Genomic DNA, 20,021 nt, shown 5'->3' on the forward strand with positions numbered 1-20,021 from the left:
TCTGGTATGGGTCATAAGATCATGTTCTCTTCAGACTTTCTAGGAAAGAAGCCTGAAAAGACATGGGAAACTTAGGAAGCTCTATTTATAAACTGCATCCTCTCTGCAACATTCAAAAATGTTTCTTCACAAAATGTATAATAGTCTCTTTTCCTTAAAATGCAAATTGGAATATTCACCTCCATGTCATTAGCCAGGACATTCCAGTGTCTGCGGATGAACTTAGAATAATTTCTGAAGTACCTTCTTGCTTAAATTTAATTTTTTATTTTGTATAAAAATAACCTGAGGCACAGAGAGACTGTGCAATTTATTTAAAGTTCCAAAAAGTCACTTAATCATACATATTAGTCAACAATTACTAAGTAATTGTTTACATACAAGATAAATTTGAAACTTGCAGAATGAAGACAGTAATCCTATCTCATCATGGACTGAAGTATTTTCAAGATTCATGTAAAATATTACGTAAAAACATTTAAGAAAGACAAACCTCAGTGTACCAAAACAGTGTGATGCAGAAACAGGGTAGAGGTCGCTAAAGGGCCTTAGGTAAGTAAAGCAGGTCACAGGAGCTCTTTGGTGGTGGTAGAAAGAAATCTATTTGCCAGGCAATTATTTGTGAATAGCAAGAAAAAAATCCGAGGATGTAGGCAAGTTAGTATGTTTTCAGATGACTAAGAACTAAATGAAAGTAAAATGTGTAAAGAATTTAAGTTCTAGTTCACATAACTGTATGTTTGGAAGACTCAGAAGATATGAAATGGTTATTAGGTCAAGAGATACATAATAGCCTCTCACAGAATCAAAAACAGTAACTTCATCATTTTAGTTCTCAAACATACACCAGACTACTACTATAAATAGCTCAAACATTCATCTGGAAAAATAACAAGTAGAAATAACTAGAAACATTTTGAGAAAAAGTGCTAGGGAAAAAAGGGCTGAAATTATAAGATACTAAAAAGTCTACAATATGTAGAACAGACTGCTATTAATACAGATCAAAAGGGGGAAAAAACCCACAATCTCGAGTAATGTAAGATGGCAAGATAAATCAGCAGGAAAGAATATGATTATTAAAAAAAAACCACTTATGAATAATTAGACATCTGAAGGGGAAAAAAATAATGTAGATCCTTATTCTATGCACACAACAAAGTAAATTTCAGAGGGATTAAAGAAGAAACAGAAACACTTAAAATTCACTCCCCAAAAAACTTGTAATACAGCATGAATATCTGGTAAATCTTTGAGAGATTTTTTAAATTTAAATGTAATGGAAGAAATAACAGGGGATGATTTTTTAAAAGAAAACATAAGAGGGCGGAGGGTGGGAAGGGATAGACTGGGATTTCAAAATTGTAGAATAGATAAACAAGATTATACTGTACAGCACAGGGAAATATACACAAAATCTTATGGTAGCTCACAGAGAAAAAAATGTGACAATGAGTGTGAATATGTCCATGTATGAAAAATTGTGCTGAACACTGGAATTTGTTACAACATTGTAAAATGATGATAAATCAATAAAAAGTGTTTTAAAAAATAATTAAAAAAAGAAAATGTAAGATTAAAGGCAATAAGCAAAATGTGAGGGAACATTCACATTGCTGGACAGAGGGTCAATATATATGCACATACAAGCAAGCAAAGAGATCATCAAAACACCAAGACTCCAATCAGTAAATAACTAAAGGATAAAGTAGGCCACTAACAGAGAGAAATAAAAATAGAGCAAATAAAGACATGGAAACTGTAGTCACATTTAAAAACCAAAAATGCAAATCAAACTGAAGCCAATATTTTTAAAATGTAAGACTTGTAAATTTTGGCTACTCAGAGTGCTAAGAAAAAGTGCTGCTGCTAGGAAGGCAGACTGATACAACCTTTCTCAAGAACAATCTGGCAGATTCGGCAGGCAGACATAATGTGACTAATGAAATTATAAAATTAGAGGAAAGAAAAGGGGCCATTACGCAGGAGCATGCTCAGGCTGGGGGGTGGGGGTGGGAGGGGAGCTTAAGTCAGTTCAAGGCTAGGTTTCCTGTTCCTTACAGCCTAGCTTATTCTGAGGAAGTGCTTCTCAAGCTTTCTGTGATTAAAGACCAGTCTTGTGTTGTATCTATTTTATTTTGTCTCTAGTCTATTTCAAAACTAATACTATTGAAAAAAATGTCATTTAGATGACATCAAATACAAATACATTTCTGTAAACTATTGGAGTTAATATAGAAATTACTCTGTCAATGGCTCTAAGTTTGTCTAATTGCTCGCCTTTACTTCTGCACTCACGTGGTGCACAGGCGTGTGCACAGGCACTGTCCATGGACCACACGGAGCAGCAGTTTAAGTGATGCAATGCGTGCTAAGACATGCTGTTAGGCCCTGTGTAATGCTTCCTTAACTGCACATTATTAAAAACAAAATAATCTAATTTATCAATATGCTGTCATCCACAGATTGACTACACTCATTATGAGAAAGTTTTGAAAAGATATTGGGCACAAAATTTGATTGCTCTATGCCAGCTTTGGAAACAATTTTGTTTCCTTTCATTTTAAGTAACTAATGCATAATCTGCTAGCTGCCTAATATGAAGCAAACCACAGCAGATTAGTCACTGTCTCTTAAAATTTTACCTCTTTTAGTCAATTTTCCTCCAGTTAACCTACATATTAAAGATGTAATTCCAATCAAGATACCAACAGGCTTTTTCTTGTTTGTTTTGTTTCAACAGGGATGTGAGGAATTAAGTTAATTCTCAAATTCATCTGGAAGAGAAATGCAGAACAGCCTTGACATTTTGGTAGAAAAAGGAACAATGGGATGGGTGCACTTACCCTACCAGATACCAACATCCTATGAAGCCACAGACACTAAAATAACTAGACTGATGAAAATAACAATAGTAGTATAAGCATTATAAATAAAGTAACAGCAGTTAAACATTTACTGAGCATCTGTTGACCAAGGCATGTAGTAAAGGGTTGTCATTATTTCCCATAGGTAGATACTATTATTTCCATCTGATTATGATGAAACAAACTTAACCTCTCTAAGTAATTTAATAAGTGGCTAAGCTGGGAAAGAAAAGAATCTATCAGTGAGAGAAAAAATGGAGTACAGAAACACACCCAATTTAATCTAAGGGTAGCACATTCTTTTCTTTTCTTTTTTCTGTTTTGTATTTTTTAAACATTTTTTTACTGAGTCATTTTAGAATGTTCTGTCAAGTTCCAGTGTAGAGCACAATTTTCCAGTTATACATGAACATACATATATTCCGTGTCATTTTTTTTTCACTGTGGGCTACCACAAGATCTTGTATATATTTCCCTGTGCTAAAGATAGCATTTTCAAGTCTCTCAGGAACAGAGTTTATGATATGTGGATGTAAGGCAAGAGATGATCAGATTATAAAATACACTTAGATTCCACCCAGCAAATAACATTTCCAGGTGCGTTAAGAGAGAAACCTTAAAAACAAACAAGCAAACAAAAAACACAGAAAACCAAACATTCTAGAAAAATAAGAGAATTTTTAAAAAATTGTACACACAAGTCAGAATTGACTGCAGAAAATTAAGAATTCTATAACAAGAAAAACCGTAAAAAATTAACATCCCTGTTGTTTAGACTCAGTATGAAAATTTTAACAGAATCGGGTAAAGAATACTAAGAGGAGTCCACAGAAGAAATGCAAAAAGGCAAAAAGATTCTCAACCTCTCTAAACATTAGGAAAGTAAAAACTAAAAAGAAAAAAATATTTTTCACTAATATATTAAAAATTAAAATGTTGATATCTAAGGTGACGAGACTCTGGGAAAGCAGACACTGATGTGCAGCTCTTAGAAGAGATTTTCACACTGTTTTTTCTGAAAACAAATCCATGATACCTGTCACTGAAACCTGGAGTAACCTTTAACTAAGGCTAATACTTCCAGGAATTGATACTTTAGGAAAACATGCATTCAGCCTTTGTTTCTTCTAGAATACCTTTCCTGTGTTTTTGTCTAGAAAACTCTTAACACATATTTCAATACCAAGTTCAAAAATCCTCTCCTCATGTCCAGGCCATGTTGAATTCATCTTTGTTTTCCTTAGCACAATTTCAAGAGCCTTACAGTATCTTAAAGCTTGCGTAGAGGCAGGGCGACATAAGACATGGAGTAGACCAGTCAGAACCAATGAGGGAGCCTGAGGACACTCATGTGGATGAGTTAGGAACCGCGGCTAAGGCAAAGAGAAGGAACAGTTGGAAGGAGGAAGAAAACAGTTACTAGGGCACAGCTAGAGAGTCTAAAAAGAGCAGTGAAACTAGCACCAGTGACCAACAAAGAGCAGAGAGGCCCACACGTAGATTCCAAACCATCAGAAAACCAGTTTTAAACAAAAGCCTGTGGTGAGAGAGCAGTTATTCTCAGTAAGGCCTGAAACTAAGCCCAAATCTGCCCCAAAAAGGACAGAAAATGACAACATTCCTTCAGAGAAAAATATGAAAAATAAAACCTCATAAAAAGCTGCTTGCATTGACCCTACATTACCTCCTAGCATGGAGGCTACAAAACCTTTCCAGTAATCACATGTAAGATCTGAATGCTGAACACTGTATATGTGAACTGGAATTAACGCAAAGTACAATTTATTCAATTCTCTACTTTATCTAAGGGCAGTTCTCTTTTGTGTAACACCAAGCTCAAAAAGTATCTGTTGAATGAATAAATGAGTAAGTTACAGCCTGAATGGATAGTAGATAAGGCAAAAATTGTCTAGATATGATCAAATCCTATTTCAGAAAAGATAATTTAGAGGAATGTTATGAATTATTACTAAAAAGATCTTGAAATCTATTTAAAAATTTTAATTCTTTCCACTAAGCTTTTTAATCTTTATTTAAAAGGAAAAGCTTAGTAAATTAGTATGGGCTAGCAACTCATAAAGAAATTTTAGGGTAACATAAAAAACACACCAGGTTTGTTTTACAGATTTCTCCGAAGTAGTGCTTTCATTCATTTTTTTTTTCCATTAGGCATGAATTGAGCCTCTATGTTTAAAAAAAAAAAATCTAGCAGATACTAAGAAGACAAAAGGTTCAGTCTCTGTGCAAAAGATCTTCACAGTATTATTAGGGAATAGCACACCATATATTGGACACATTAAAAAGGAACTAGAAAAAGTACTGGTAGAATAATATACCTACTTTGCACAAAAATACTAAAAATTAAATCTAGAGACTCAGTTAAAGTTTTCTGGGACTTTCTGGGGAAGGTCAAGTTTTTCCTCAGTTATTTAAAAAGAGTAAGTGAAGAAAAAAATGATACACAAATAAAACCTGAAATAAACAGATTAAGCAAACAAACTGGGGCCAGGGGAAAAGAAGAAATAGAACATATCCTATGGGCTAGGCTGGTTTGGGCTGGGGCTGCTTCCAGTCAGACTGAACACAAGTTTCACACTGGGCCAAATACGCAAGCATGGGCACAGAGCCTTGGTTGCCACTGTGCAGCACTCTTCCTGTCATGAGAGCTCCTGGGTACCGGTTTCTTTACTGATAAAATAAAGGGGTGGAACTAGCTTGTCTCCTGAGGTCCTTGTGCCTCTAGCTCTGAAGTTATGAAAGATGTTTTCTAACAGCCAATATTTTCTGATCCAAAGATAGGCAAACTTCTATACTGTCTTCATTACATGAGATTAGACTGCTTTTTAGTCTGGGCATGAATACCAATAATTAGATCATTCCAGCATTCCAAATCATGAATTTTGAAGAATGGCAGTGTAGGCAGTTTACTAAACTCAGGAGTAACTACTAAAAATTGCTCTGTAGACACAGAGGTACCCAATCCGCCACGTGATAAAGAAAATACTGTAATAGTTACTGAGTTGTCCAAATCATCTGATGGATAAGGAAAGTATTCTAGTTCTAAAGGGAAGATGAGGGGGGAGGGTATAGCTCAGTGGATGAGCGCATGCTTAGCCTGCACGAGGTCCTGGGCTCAATCTCCAGAGCTTCAGTAAAAAAATAAAGGGAATTATGCAAAACTTCTAAAGCTTCTAATCTGCTTCACTCACTACTATCCTTTTGGTCCTGAGATAGCTGATAACACCATACTGTGTAACACAGATTTATCATGCAAGTTGTGTATTCTTTTCCATTCATCAGGCCAGCTGCAAGGACTCCAGTCACTTACCGCCCGGGCTGAGTCACCGAAGTCAATCTTCAACCTCCCCATGGCCCTGATGATAGCGATAATTGACTGGATGGTGTTACTGTAGACCACTGCTTTGTACTGCTTGCATTCCTCTTCCGAATAACCAGCCTCATGGATAATTCTAATGAGACAAAAGGAGACACAGAACGCTTACTTCCTTTGATGGAAGGGTACATGTAAACATAAAAACCATTTAATGTTTTAAATCTACTTACTTCATTTGCTTCACAATTGTACTTTTCCCAGATTCACCAGCACCTAAAAAGAGTAAAATAAAATAAAATAAGGGATTTCTAACTTTATTACTTATGTATATCCAACTCCCAGTACACACACACTCATTCTCTCCCCTTCTCTCACAGTTGAATTTTCTTTTATCTCAAAATGATCTTTATTGGTTTCCAAGCATACAGAAAAGTTCTCAAAAATAAGCCCCATCCATTTATTACTTTGCAATACTTAAACTCAACTGAAAAAGTTTTCGTTCTTGTTTGTGTGTATTCCCCTAAAGCATTAAAAGCATTAAAAGAAATTCAATTTTCTATAACTTACACTGAAGCAGTATCAATTAATTTTATTCAAGATTTTCCCCACTGGAAGATGTTCAACTGTTTGACCAATTATCGTAATTTTAGCCTTTGCCTCCTGTGAAGTAGTTGGCCAGTGGTGACAAGAAGCCATGAAAATTATTTTAAAATATTATTTTAAAATAGCTATGTCTCATGCATTATATATTCAACCACCATTATTAAGCAACTGACACGGAGACAACATGACTTGCTAGCACTGGGGAAGCGATGGTATGCAGGACAGAGATGTCTCCCCCTTTGTTTTCCTATATTCCCTGTCACCAAGTCATAAACCCATTCTCAGAACTCTCCTTCACTCTCTACACATACAGGCTCTCCTCAAAACTCAAGTCTCTAGAAAAATGCCACTGGAACATGAAAATATTATTAACAAATGGCCTTTTATACAATAAGAACCTCCAGATACTGAGAACATCTGAGCATAGGTGACGAAACAATGAAGAGAGGACAAGTCTATCGTTTGGCTTCACCCTGTCTTTGGCCAGGGCTACACATCATGGAGCTGTCACTACTGTCTGAGAGAGGGCTCAGGATTTTCATTATCTGGGCCTTGTATTCCCATCTTCCCAAGGCCACTCCTTCCGTGTTTTATGCTCCAGGATTACTGAACTTACAGTTCCAAGAACACCTGCCGCTGATGATGCCACAAATCTTCCAAAACACCGTTTTCCTGCCAAAATGTAATTTGCTCTGCTTTCATGCGCCACCCTGGTGATCCTGTATCAACCATCAAACCCACCTCCTTCATCCACCTTTCCTGACCCAATCCCCCCATAAGCCCTGCTGCCTCGCACTTTGCACGTTTCTCTTTGAATGCTCAGCAGCTACTTTGTGCTAGACCGACCGTCAACCAGGAATGCACTTGAACTCTTTGCAGTTGTGGCCAGTACAGTTCGGTAGCAAACTTCTGGACTTTATTCCCTTCTCCCCTTCCCCCTCCAGCTATACACACATCCAAATCATCAGAGGCATTTGAGAATAAGTCATAGTTAATAGGCCTATTTGAAAAATTTGGGGGAAAAACTCCTTAAATTTTACTTGTGATTTGATATTCAAGAAAATTTCCCAAGATAGCTGCATATTAAATAGAAAAGCAGGAGCTGAATAAACAGTGAGGGCATTCTTCATTTACAGACAGCCTTTGAATCTGTCAGGGCATCTGCCAATACAAACAACTCCAAGATAAACAACCCATTATCTATTAATCAACAACAGTATACTTGGCTCTAAGAAAAGCACGATTGTTGACATCACGGCTCACAAATTTCTCCAATTCACAGGAGGTCCACCCACGCAACACCCCGCCCCCCCCCCCCCCCGGCGGTTTCCAGCAGGGCTGTCTTCAAGAGGGCCCTTGGCATTGCCAGAGCACAGCAAGTGGACTCAGCAGAAGCCATGATGTGATGACAGGACATTCTAGAGCCCAACATCCATCCAGAGGGCTGGTGGTTCCCTAGGCACAGTGAGCTTCGATGAACAGCCATCCATGGCCCAATATTTAGAGAAACAACCCAGTGACTCCAAGAAGGGCTCATGTGATACAAGCCTGTGAGGTCTGAGGGCCACACAAGGGGAAAAATCAGAAACAGTAAAGAATAAGACTGATACCAGCTGAACTATGTGTACACATGAGAATTTTTTAATCTTAATAAGAAGCAAATTTTCCAGACATTATCTTTGAATTCTAATTCACTTCATATCTCATCAAACAACTGGTGATATGAGATAGCTTACTGGGCAATCAGCATCTAGTCAATGGATTTGTGGTTCAAAAACTCCTGAAAGATGTTTAACATTAAAAAGTGGGGCTGGCAGTATTATTAGCTGAATGTCTACCTAATTTATTTGCTACTCACAAGGTACTACTCTGTGAAATAGACATCCTAGAGGCAGAAATGCTGAAACAAAATCTTTCAAAGGTTAGCAATTTATGTAATTAGTTTTCAGTTCTCACTTCCATGCAGACAGGCTCCTAACAGGAAAATCAGAAATGCTGCCTGGTTATGGTTCCAACATTCTAAACACTGGTGTTCTTTCCACACAGCGTACAGGAAAGAGTTAAAAGTTGTTCTCTACACGTCTCAATTGGCACAGTCATGTCTGAGACTGGCAGGAAGCGATACTGTAAAAAAACAACAAAACAAAACCCCTCAGAGGTAGTGAAGGGACAGGAGAAGGGAGAAAAGGGTGAATTTTCCCAGCAGTATTCAGCGAGGCAGCTACTGCTTTTCAGTTTAATCCAAAGGAGAAATTAAAATAGTGGAGCATCCTTCTTTCAGGAAGAAACAATGAATATAGAACACATATCAGTCAGGAAAGATCAAAGCGTGTGACCACTGCGATCACAGCCAAGCTGGTCAAGGTGACTGGCTGGCTTGTCAAGAAACTGTGGTGAAGCTGGTCACTGGGAAATGAGCAAGACTTTAGGGCGGTGGGAAGGGAGCGTGTGATTCCCGGAGACAGAACATGTACGCTGTGGCCACGGTGGCCCAGGGACGATGAAGCCCCTGAGGGGGATCCCCCAGGCTTATCTTCAAGGAGGAAGTGGCAGATGGAAGCAAACACTGAGCCGGCAGGCGTGTGAGGTGGAGCTCGGCGTCTGGCACGGATGGTGAGAGGGAAAGGAGCATCGTCACAGGGACACGGACAGGGAGCTCACCTGCAACCCAGGGTCTCCGGCATAGGGCTGCTCCTTAACAGGACCCAGAAAAAGGAAATGCATCAAGCCTGGACCGGGAGAGGGAGGAGGGAAGGGAAGAACTAAAACCAAATCAAGATCTAAGTAAAGTGGCTAGAGTCTTGGTCCTTGAATAGCATTACATAATTTACTGTTATAAAAATGATAGGTAGTGCCTACCTCCGATTTTTGCTGAGGGGCAGTCTAGGAAATGTGGAATTTTAACTGTGGCAAGGTTTAAAAGAAAAAAAGAAAACATCTTTGACCTTAGAAAACAAAGACTTTTTTTCCCCCAAGAATACTCTTTGTCCACCTCTCTGCTGAGGTCAACATTTATGTCATTTATTTCCTGGTTTTAGGGGATGTAAGCTGCCCAGCAGCACAAGCTGTTAAAATGGTGATTTAGTCAAGTTACCTTATGCTGAATTCCTGACACCACTACACCTTTTAAAAAAAACCCAACTTTCATGCAGAATTTAACAACTTTTACAGTGAATGAAACTAAATTACAATTTAAACTAGAATACAACCAAATTTATAAGAACATGTAAAATCACTTCTGTTTATCATAATGCTTATATAAGATGAAGAAGATCAAGGCCTTACTTTTGAGCTAGATGCAAAGACAAAGGATGCAAGGGCAAACAAATTAAAAATAAGAGGCTTATTTACTCCTGCTGAAAGTAAGGGAAATTTTCCCTCTCTTCTTACTTTTTAGAACACTTAGTTTAGAAAAACTGTAATCATAAGCACTTTCTCCTCTTTCTGAAATGTATATACAGTTGTCGACCTTTGAACAACATGAGTCTGAACTGCATGAGTCCACTTATTCGTGAATTTTTTTTCCAGTCAGTTCATACAGCACTATATAGTCCAAGGTTGTCTGAATTTGTGGCAGGTCCTGGAACCAATCCCCTGTGGATACCAAGGGACAACTATGTACCCTCTGAAAGCTAAACAGGCCTTTTGGGGTCAGCTTTACAATCCAAAATGTCTTTCTCAAGGACCTGGGAACCATCTCTTTGAAAACCTATCTCCTGGCTTCTGTGGGTGAGGAGGAACCTAACTTGGGTGGGTGCCTTGCTTTAAGTTGCAAAGCTTCCTCTTGTCATAAAGATAAGAGAAGTTTGTTTCTCCTCTGGACAAGGCCAATTAAGTAAAAGATGATCACCTCAATTACCAGGTGAAGTCAGGATGAACGAGGTGTGCCATAAGGGCTGTAAAGCCTCTCAGGACTAGACGCTATTTATCTTGAAAACGTGTGTAACAGCGTGGCTGTATAAGGGCTGAGATACCTTTCTGTCTTTGCAGTCTCTTAAGGGACTGCCTGTGGTGTAAAAATAAGTGTTTTCTTTCTCTATTACCTTTGTGAAGAGAATTTCTGAGTTAGGAGAAGATTCTGTTTTTAATTATAATTCCCCAATAATGGGTAATCTAGAAATCTTTACTATTTAGCTGTAAGAAGCTCTGAATTTATATCCCATAAATATGTACATATTTATTTAAATATATCTGACATTCTGGGACATAAGAATACTTTGATAATGACTATAAACACCACAATCTGGATTCTCCCCCAAAGATCCCCTTTCACCAATATTAACTCTCGATAGAATTACTCCCTGAGCCATTCCTGCCTGAAGCAGGTATCATACTATTACACTGACCAAGAATGACTGCACATACAAGACTGTTCTAGAAAGACTGGACAAAAGGAGAACTGTGGGCAGCACAGGAAGCTGTTTCTTGGTAGCCTGGTCAGAGAGACCACATAAGTAGCTAACTGAACTGAGAGCTCACTGTCTTCACGTTGAGTCTGCAGACTCACAGGTGAGGGGGAGAAGAATAGAGGATGGGGGCCACAAGCATATTTGGAGGCTGGGGGGGGTAGTCTACAAGTTTTCTGCAAGTATTTTTGATTTAGTTTTTATCTACATTAATAAGAAATAGTTTAAGAAATTCTGAGTCACCTGAATACCTCCATCTCGCTGAACAAAGCCATACAATTTCAGATTCTGTATTGGAGTTTGTGGTTATAGGTGCCTAAGATGCTTAAGCAAGTGCCACACACTGTACCTTTGCTTGGGAATCCATCCATCCATCATCACTGTCTGGTATGGCTGTCAATCACTCAACCCCTTACCCGAAGAAAGGGTCATCTGTTTCCAGCTGGCCAATCAGTTGTCTGGAAGTAAAATTCCCTATGCTTATACAAACCATCAAATAAATCATTTTGCAAATTAATATATGTAAATACACATTATATATATATACACACATATACACATTTTATATATATACGTGTGTGTGTGTGTGTATATATATATATATATTTTTTTTTAAAAACTCATAAAATGATCACTTTGGATGCAGTGATTTCTTTTTTTCCTCCAAGAAAGGAATGAAATTGAGGTGCCAGAGATCTTCCCTGACCTTTTATGTGAAAGCTGTCAGGAAAAAAAAAAATCACAGCCCTGGAAGGATAATGTGAAATCTGGCCCACAGAAGCCTTTTCCATGATGACATCAGAGAAGACAGCATTCAAGGATGGGGCCACAACAGAGGGAAGCGGCCCTCAGAGACTGAGAGAAAGCCAGATGAGAGCAGCCTGACAGCATGTAGTCATACTCTGGGTGACGATCACAATTTACCAAAGGGGGGCACAGGCATAAACCAGGACTGACCTGGGAAAAGGAGAAAATACATCACTCTAGTCAGAACTGAAGACAATCTCAACTTGATCTCCAAGCTGTGAGAGTCAGTTATGAGTTTGCTTTGTTACAAGGACCCAAAGAAAGTCTGGACTAAGCCTGTGCCAAACAGTTTTACTTTAATTATCTTTAGCTAATGAGGGGAAAATGAAGGAGGTTAATGATACATTTGCAACACATAAAGGTCAGAATTACTGCATGCGTTATAAAAGAAAATTACAGATCAGATAGAGATGTGGGAAAATTAGTCATGATGTAGCCCACTGTAGAAGAGGTATGTCTAATCCAAAAGAGTCGTACTGTAAGTGCAATTTATTGTGACTAATATGTCATTATTCATCTCACCAAATATTAATTTTACTTTTAAATGTTCATGTATATTATTTTATAAAGTTTATTTTTGTTTTATATGTCAGAGAAGAGCATAAGGAACTCTGCTATCAGTGACAGTCACACACATTTATGAACATAATTTAGAACCCAAACAGAGAAAGTTCTCCTTCATCAGGGAGCCACACATTGCATTGTCTAAAACTCAAGTCTAATTGTGCTCATGTTTTTGCTCACCTGTTTACTATTAAGGACCAATAGGTAAGTAATATATGCAAACTTCCCCAACTTTTCCCATGCTGCCCTACAATTCTCCATGGGTCTCTCTCACATTTCTGAACATATGTCAGTGGAGGCACTGACTGCCTCTTTTCTCAACCATCTTGTCAAGAATATTTATATAGAGAACAGTCTTGCAAAACAGAGATAACGCCTCCCTCTGGAAGAGAGAGCAGGTCTGTTTGCTGTCCTGTGTACAATAAAGATAACGTTCCCTCCCACAATGTAGGAGGCTCCCTTTCTCACACCCGCTCCAACACTTACTGTTTGTGGACTTTCTAATGATGGTTGTTCTGACTGGTGTGAAGTGATACCTCACTGTAGTTTTAATTTGTATTCCTCAGATAATTAGCAATATTAGGCATCTTTTCATGTGCCTGCTGGGAAAATAATTTGGTGCTGCCATTATGGAAAACAGCATGGAGATTCCTTAAAAAACTGAAAACAGATTTACCCTTATCCAGCAATCCCACTTCTGGGCATGTATCCAGAGGAAATATTCAAAAGGATACATGCACCCCAATGTTCACAGTAGCACTACTTACAATACCCAAGACATGGAAGCAACTGAAATGTCCACAGACAGATGACTGGATAAAAAAGTTGTGGTGTACGTACGTGTACACACACACACACACACACACACACACACACACAAATGGAATACTACTCAGCCATAAAAAGAAATGAAATGCCATTTGCAGCAACGTAGACGGATCGTGAGATTATTATTCAAGTAAAGTAAGTCAGACAGAGAAAGACAAATATTATATGATGTCACTTATATATGGAATCTAAAAAGTGATACAAATGAACTTATTTACAAAACACAGACACTCAGAAAACAAACTTATGGTTACCAAGAGTGGAAAGAGGAGAGGGATAAATTAGGAGTTTGGGATTAACAGATACGTACTACTGTATATAAAATAGATAAACAACAAGGTCCTACAGTAGAGCACAGGGAACTATATTCGGTCCCTTGGAATAACCTATAGTGAGAAAGAATATATATATATACACAAACACACACACATATGTATCACTGAATCACTACACTGTACACTAGAAACTAGCACAACACTGTAAATCAAATACACTTCAATTAAAAAAAAGATAATGTATCCTCTGGGACAAAGCTGGCTTACTAAACACTATGAAAAAAGAAAAACCTGGGGACCTCTAAGTTCAGGGCTCCTCTACTGCAACACAACCCACTGCTTGTGTCGCCACGGCTCTCTTCATGTTGCCCTTGGGGAACTGGGGCTTGGTAAATCGCCATAAAGGCTGATGTTCTGGCAAATGCAATTATAATAAAGTCATTTTTGTCTCTGAACCAGTACGCCCATGTCTTCTGCCAGCAACCGTGAAACGGGGGTAGGCTGACTTGTTAGTTTCTAAGTAGGGTAAAGGAAAAGCCTCAGGTACTGACTAGTTCTTGATGTGCTCTTCCGCTTCAGTTTTAATTAATTCCCAGATTTCTGGCAACTAAGGACACTTGCAGCCATTATCTCTACATTTACCTACTATTTTTTTTCTTCCCTCAAATGGCAGCTCAAACAGGTTTGTCCAACAAATCCAAAGAAACAGCAAGAACACTGGTTCTCAAAGTATGCTCTGAGGACCAAGTGTATCAGCAAGGTTAAGAAATGCATTCTCAGGTCCCACCCAGAACTTACTGACTCAGAAACTCTGGGAGGGGGGCCCAGCAATTCGTGTTTAAACACCCACTCCAAGACATTCTGACGCAAGCTAGAGACTGAGAACCAAAGAGATAGAATATTAGTGATCTTGACTAGTGATCAAAATGATTATTTTGATTTATTAGTGATCAAAATAATTATAGTCGTTAAGTTACTTACTAGCTATAAAAAACTAATATATTATTTTCTTGATTAGTGATCAAAATAATTATAGTTGTTAAGTTGCTGACTAGCTATAAAAAAACTAATATATTATTTTTATGAAATATTTATATTTCCCTCATCCTCCCCAAAAGTGAGACAAGTAATACTGTTTTACATTTCTGCAAACAGCTTATTAAAAGACAGCTGGATTCTCATAATTACTTCTGCATTTAATATAATAAAATGTATTCTCTGGTTGAATGGAGAAAATCCATTTTCACACATTACCTACTTAGAAAAGGAAAGAGCATTTTAATAGCATTCGTGGATAAGTGTGGGTAGTCTTTGATTCTATATCAAAATTTGAAGAGTAGCTTAAAGTTCAGTTATAATGCATTTCTTTTCCGGTTGTTTACAATCCATCGGTCTATCTTGTACTTGGAATATATCTTTTACCCATGTCTGATTTGGAAACTAGTTCACTGAATTATAGAGAACTGACTGTTGACATTTTCAATATTAAAAATTATATATTTTTAAAAACTGCCTTTTTAATGTTACCCATAATTTCGTCAGAAAAAAAACTTTAGGTCTTGAAATGATATCAAGGTCCCAGTGGTAGGGACAAGGTTCTTTCTTAGGTTTCCATTTCAATTTTTTTCTTTTTGCTTGAAACTCACATTTTATTACTGGTAACAAATACTGTTAGCTATTTTCCTTCCAGTGAAAACTGGCTAACTCTGCCAGATCCCCAAGTTGGATTAACCATAATTTGTTTTATCAGTCATTCTTTCAAGTGCAAATGGTATTCCAGGAAAAGAGCAACTAGTTCAATTAACAGCTCAATCACACAACTGCTCCTCCTCCAGACAACCAACGTGCTCTGGCACACGCAGTAGTTTGGGTGTACTTCCCATTTGTCCACACCGAATATTAACGAGGTGTGCAGTCAATGGTCAAGATTTAATAAAAATAATGATGTTCATGACTTCAGCCTTTTTTTAATCACAAGTGCACAGCAGTGAAGATGACAGTGACTACTGGGACAGTCTGGTGCCGACCTGATTCAGCAGTTTGACACACTATCACTTTGGTGCCCTTAGAGCAAATAACACAGCAGAAAAAGCAAACAGCATCTTAGTATTATGAAAATGGTCTCGGGGCCCCCGAATCCATGAATCCCTCCTGGAACTGTTGACTTAATGTCTTTCTCACCCACTGGACTGTAAGCTATGAGGGAAGAGAGCCCTTGGTTGTTATCACCATGAGATCCCCAAAGGGCACTCCTATGCTTAGCACATGGCAGGAGCACAATACACACGTACTGCCCGGCTGGATCCCAGGGAGGGAGGGAGGGAATACACCAGCAAGAACACGTGAAAAATGTAACTTAGTGTTTAAAGAAAATGTAACGAAATCTTTATATGAACTTTGGGAAGAGAGAGTTTTGTTAAAAGACCAGAGGAAATAAAGAAGTGTGGAGGAAGCTGGTGACTGCCCATTATTAAAACTGGTTCTCTCCTTCTATTGTAATAAGAAGAGTGGCTGGAAACAGGGCAGCTAGAGACTACGTTTCTCATCCTTCCTTGCTGCCAAGTGTAACCACATCACCGCATTTCTCACCAAATCGTGATAAACATAAAAGGAAAATGCTGCCTTGGACTCTCTTCTGCTCCTATACATGAGGCAGAAAATGGGCGTCCGTGTGGTCTTGTTCCAACCGTGTGGATTAAGACAATGTCCAGGGATGACGGGGCAATGAGAAGGCAGGCATGTGGGTCCCTGAATGCCCACGTGAGGCCGAGCACCCCGCACTACTTAACCTTAGATCTGTTACTCGGGAGAAACAAACATCTACCTTCTGTAGGCCATGGTCAGGTTAGGGTTCTTTGATACAGAGCTTGGCCTTTATGCTGACAAATTTTTTAAAAGTTGTCTGGGCTTAAATATACAAGCAAATATATAGACATGCAGATAGACAAACTAAAAGGTCCCCAAACCTACAAATGTTTTAAAAAAATACCATAAATAAAGTGAAAGGAAAACTACAAAGTAGGGAAAACTATCAGTAATTAATGAGTATCAAGATGCAGATTTCTTTAATTCATAATGAATTAACATTGATTAACAAGAAAAATACCAGTACTCTAAACGGCAAAAGACACAAACATAATTCTCAGACATATATATAGTAATTTTAAACTAGATATAAATACCCATGTATTCATCCAAAAAATTACCTTGAAAGAAATACAATGAAGAGTTTATCTGAGTAATGCAATTTTGTGCCTCAAACATTTCTATAATTCCAAATTTTTACACTGTAAGACTGAACCAAAATTATGCAACTTGTTTAGAAAAATTTGGTCGTATCTCTCCCATGATTAAACTTGAATAAGACTATCTTCTTTAATCTCATTTGTTTCAACGCACGTTCCCATCTCACCACTCATGCACATAAATCTCACATTCTAATCACAGTAAATCACTTTTACTTCCAAAAGTTTCATGCTCATCCCTGCCTCCATTCCTCCCCCATACTTGCTCCCGAGTGGAGCCCCTTATCAACACAGGCACCAAAAAGGACCACACCGTGTTTAGGCAGGGAGCACCTGGGGTTGCACTCCCCCAGTCAACGCACGTCCAATTCCAGAGCGTGTGAAAACTGAGCAGACAGACATTGGCCTGCAACGTGGCCCAACATGCAGGCGGGAATCCACCAAGATCGCAGCCCCGCAGAAACTTGGGTGAGAGATTTCCAGGCCTGCACTCAAGAGGCAGCTCAAGCAGGCCAGCTCTAAGCAGGCCATGAGTTATAGAACCAGACTTTAAATATTGATGCCAGGAGCATCTAGGTGAGAGCCATCACCTCCAAGACCAGAGGAGGCAGAGCACACTGTATCTAAGGGACTAGACCCTGTCCTGCTGCAGTGGGGTCAAGAAACTCAGTCTCCCCTCCCTTCCCACTCACTGTCGCCCACACCAGTTAGGGAGACCAGCAGGAGGGGAGGATGACACTACGTAAGTGGAGAGTTTAAATGATCAGGTTGGACTAAGGCTTAAGTAACACTGAACATCTTGTAATTTTCCCTACTAATCAGCAGGAGGTAAGTTGATTTTAGGCTAAATTAAAATTAAAATAGTTTAAATTAACTCTTGTAACCCTCACTATTAAAATATAAGCAGTGATTTTTAAGCATATTTTTTTAAAAGACCTGGATATTATTCTTTCGTCTACCAAGCATCCCAGATTTTACACACAATCTCCAAGCCTCCTCTCAGGAATTATCAAACTGGAGGAATGAGCACGTTTTCCACCTGATGTGAGCTGACATCATTCTTTCACCTGAACACTTCCCTTTGGTAAGTAATCCAATGCATAGACTACCATTCCCTTTTCTACTTTAACCAACTCAGATTAAATCAATTCTGTGAGTCGCCATGCTTTTGGCACGTATACATGTACCTTAAAGTTTTAATTAGGACTCTGGTTCAGACAATGGAAGTGTTTAAACAAGAAAGAAAGAATGTCGTCGCTCTTTCATACAGCCGTCCAGGTATAAGCAGTTCAGGGCTCTTGGTCAGCGTGATAACTGTGAGAGATCCAAGCACCTTTTATCTTATTGCTCTGCCATCTTCATGACATGGCTTCCAACTCAGGAGCAGGTATCTGTTCAGGATCCCACTGGGACACGACCTTGCAGACAGCGGGAGGGACAACAGGTAGAGGGAGTGGAGGAATGTGCTTTCCCTTTAAGGTACAGCCCCCAAACTGTAACTCTCTTCCCCCCCACCCCCCTCCCCAGAACCTAGGTTCCTGGCTTCTCCTGGCCACCAATGAAGCTGGGAAATACAGTCTCTAGCTGTGTGGCTGTGTCCAGAAAACAGGCATTGTGAGACAGCCAGAAATCTCTGCTGACTTCATAGGCCCATTCTTTCCTTTCCTGTGCCGTATGTCCGACCTCTAAGTTAAAAAAAATTTTTTTTTTTAAATTCAACATTATGCCAGTCAACATATACAAAATAAAGGAGCCGGGTTTGTGTTTTGTTTTTTATTTGTTTTGATTTCCTCCTGAAAACTAAGCTGGATGCCTTGGAAAGACGCAATAAAGCAAGCTGCTAAAAAAAGGCTACTGAATTAGATAAGGGTGAGACATTGTTCAACACCAGAAAAATTAAATCTAAAAGGATTCTTCATTCAGATTCCTTTGTAAGTTTCTTTACATTCTCATTTGAAAAAAAACAGAAACTGGAAATTATGGGTCCATTTTGGATATGCAAAAAAGACAACTCTGAACTATAATCAGTGACTCACACTCTCCAAAAAAGGCCATGATCCTACATCAAAAGATTGCTGAATAAAATTATACCTACATGTTTTCAACTAAAACAAAAATACTCAAGTTATAGCTGAAAAATTTTTTTTAAAGATGTCCCCTAAAGACAAGTCTATTTGACAGATAAATTCTGATTCCATCAGTAAAGAGGACTTCTACAAAGGAAACTTCCCCCTGCAGATCTGCATATTCAGAACTTAATTACCTTTATCTCTCAATTGTTAAACTCCTCTTATTTTTCTAAAATGTTTAAATTTGCATCAACTCTTTAATGCAAACTTCTGACCATGGCATTCCAAGGATTCTAGGATTTGGACCCACATGTCTTTTAGCCTCACCTATTTTATATCTCTCCAGTCATTCTCTAGCCAGATTAAGTCTTCAAAATAATCTATGTAATCTATACAGCAAGGATTCAGGCATCTTCGTGTTGAGGACTATGTTAGGCAATCAGGTCAAAGTTGAAAAGTCATGGGTCCTGCCTCTAGAAAGTTATATCCAGAATAAAAGGAGACAGTTAAGGAAATAAACAAATTTTATACATTTTCTTTCATTCAAAAATATATATATTAAGTACCCATTACATGGCAGGCGCAACACAGGGCACCAAGGACAGAGTGAGTGGGAGTAAGAGCTGTGGTCCCACGACTCACGAGGGAGGAACAGGTGGCAGGAAACACTTCAGATCGCGTGGCGAGGGAAGGCTACTCAGAGGAGGCGATTATCATGCCGATCATTTACTTAAAATATTAACACCTGCTAATACAGCTTAGCCAACTGATGTATCTAGTAAATCAGGCAAAGAGTTAATTGAAAGGAAGAAAAGACAGGAAAAGGTTATGGAAAAGTTTAGCACAAACAAAACATGTAAAAGCACGTATCATTCCAAAGCATGAGGGCTACAGCCCTATTACACTTTTCACTGGTCCACTAACCTCTAAATACCCTCTTTAAGCACTCTGCTAGGAAGGACACAGATAAACAGGATTATGTCCAGAGAGGTGGTGTGGAGGACTATAAACTACTTCATTTAA

The 20,021-nt window shown here is 38.6% G+C and overlaps 1 protein-coding gene across 1 annotated transcript in view; it reads right to left on the reverse strand.

Annotated features, from left to right (window-relative positions):
• Nucleotides 1-20,021, reverse strand: part of GNAI1 (G protein subunit alpha i1) — a 70,860-nt gene that overhangs the window by 19,814 nt on the left and 31,025 nt on the right. The window contains exons 2-3 of the mRNA XM_072965144.1: nt 6,432-6,474; nt 6,196-6,337 (exon numbers count right to left, since the gene is read on the reverse strand). Of these exons, the coding sequence (XP_072821245.1) occupies nt 6,196-6,337; nt 6,432-6,474 (185 nt within the window). The remainder of the gene's footprint in view (nt 1-6,195; nt 6,338-6,431; nt 6,475-20,021) is intronic.

This window comes from Vicugna pacos, chromosome 7 (assembly GCF_048564905.1).
Source record: "Vicugna pacos chromosome 7, VicPac4, whole genome shotgun sequence".
NCBI classification, from domain to species: domain Eukaryota; kingdom Metazoa; phylum Chordata; class Mammalia; order Artiodactyla; family Camelidae; genus Vicugna; species Vicugna pacos.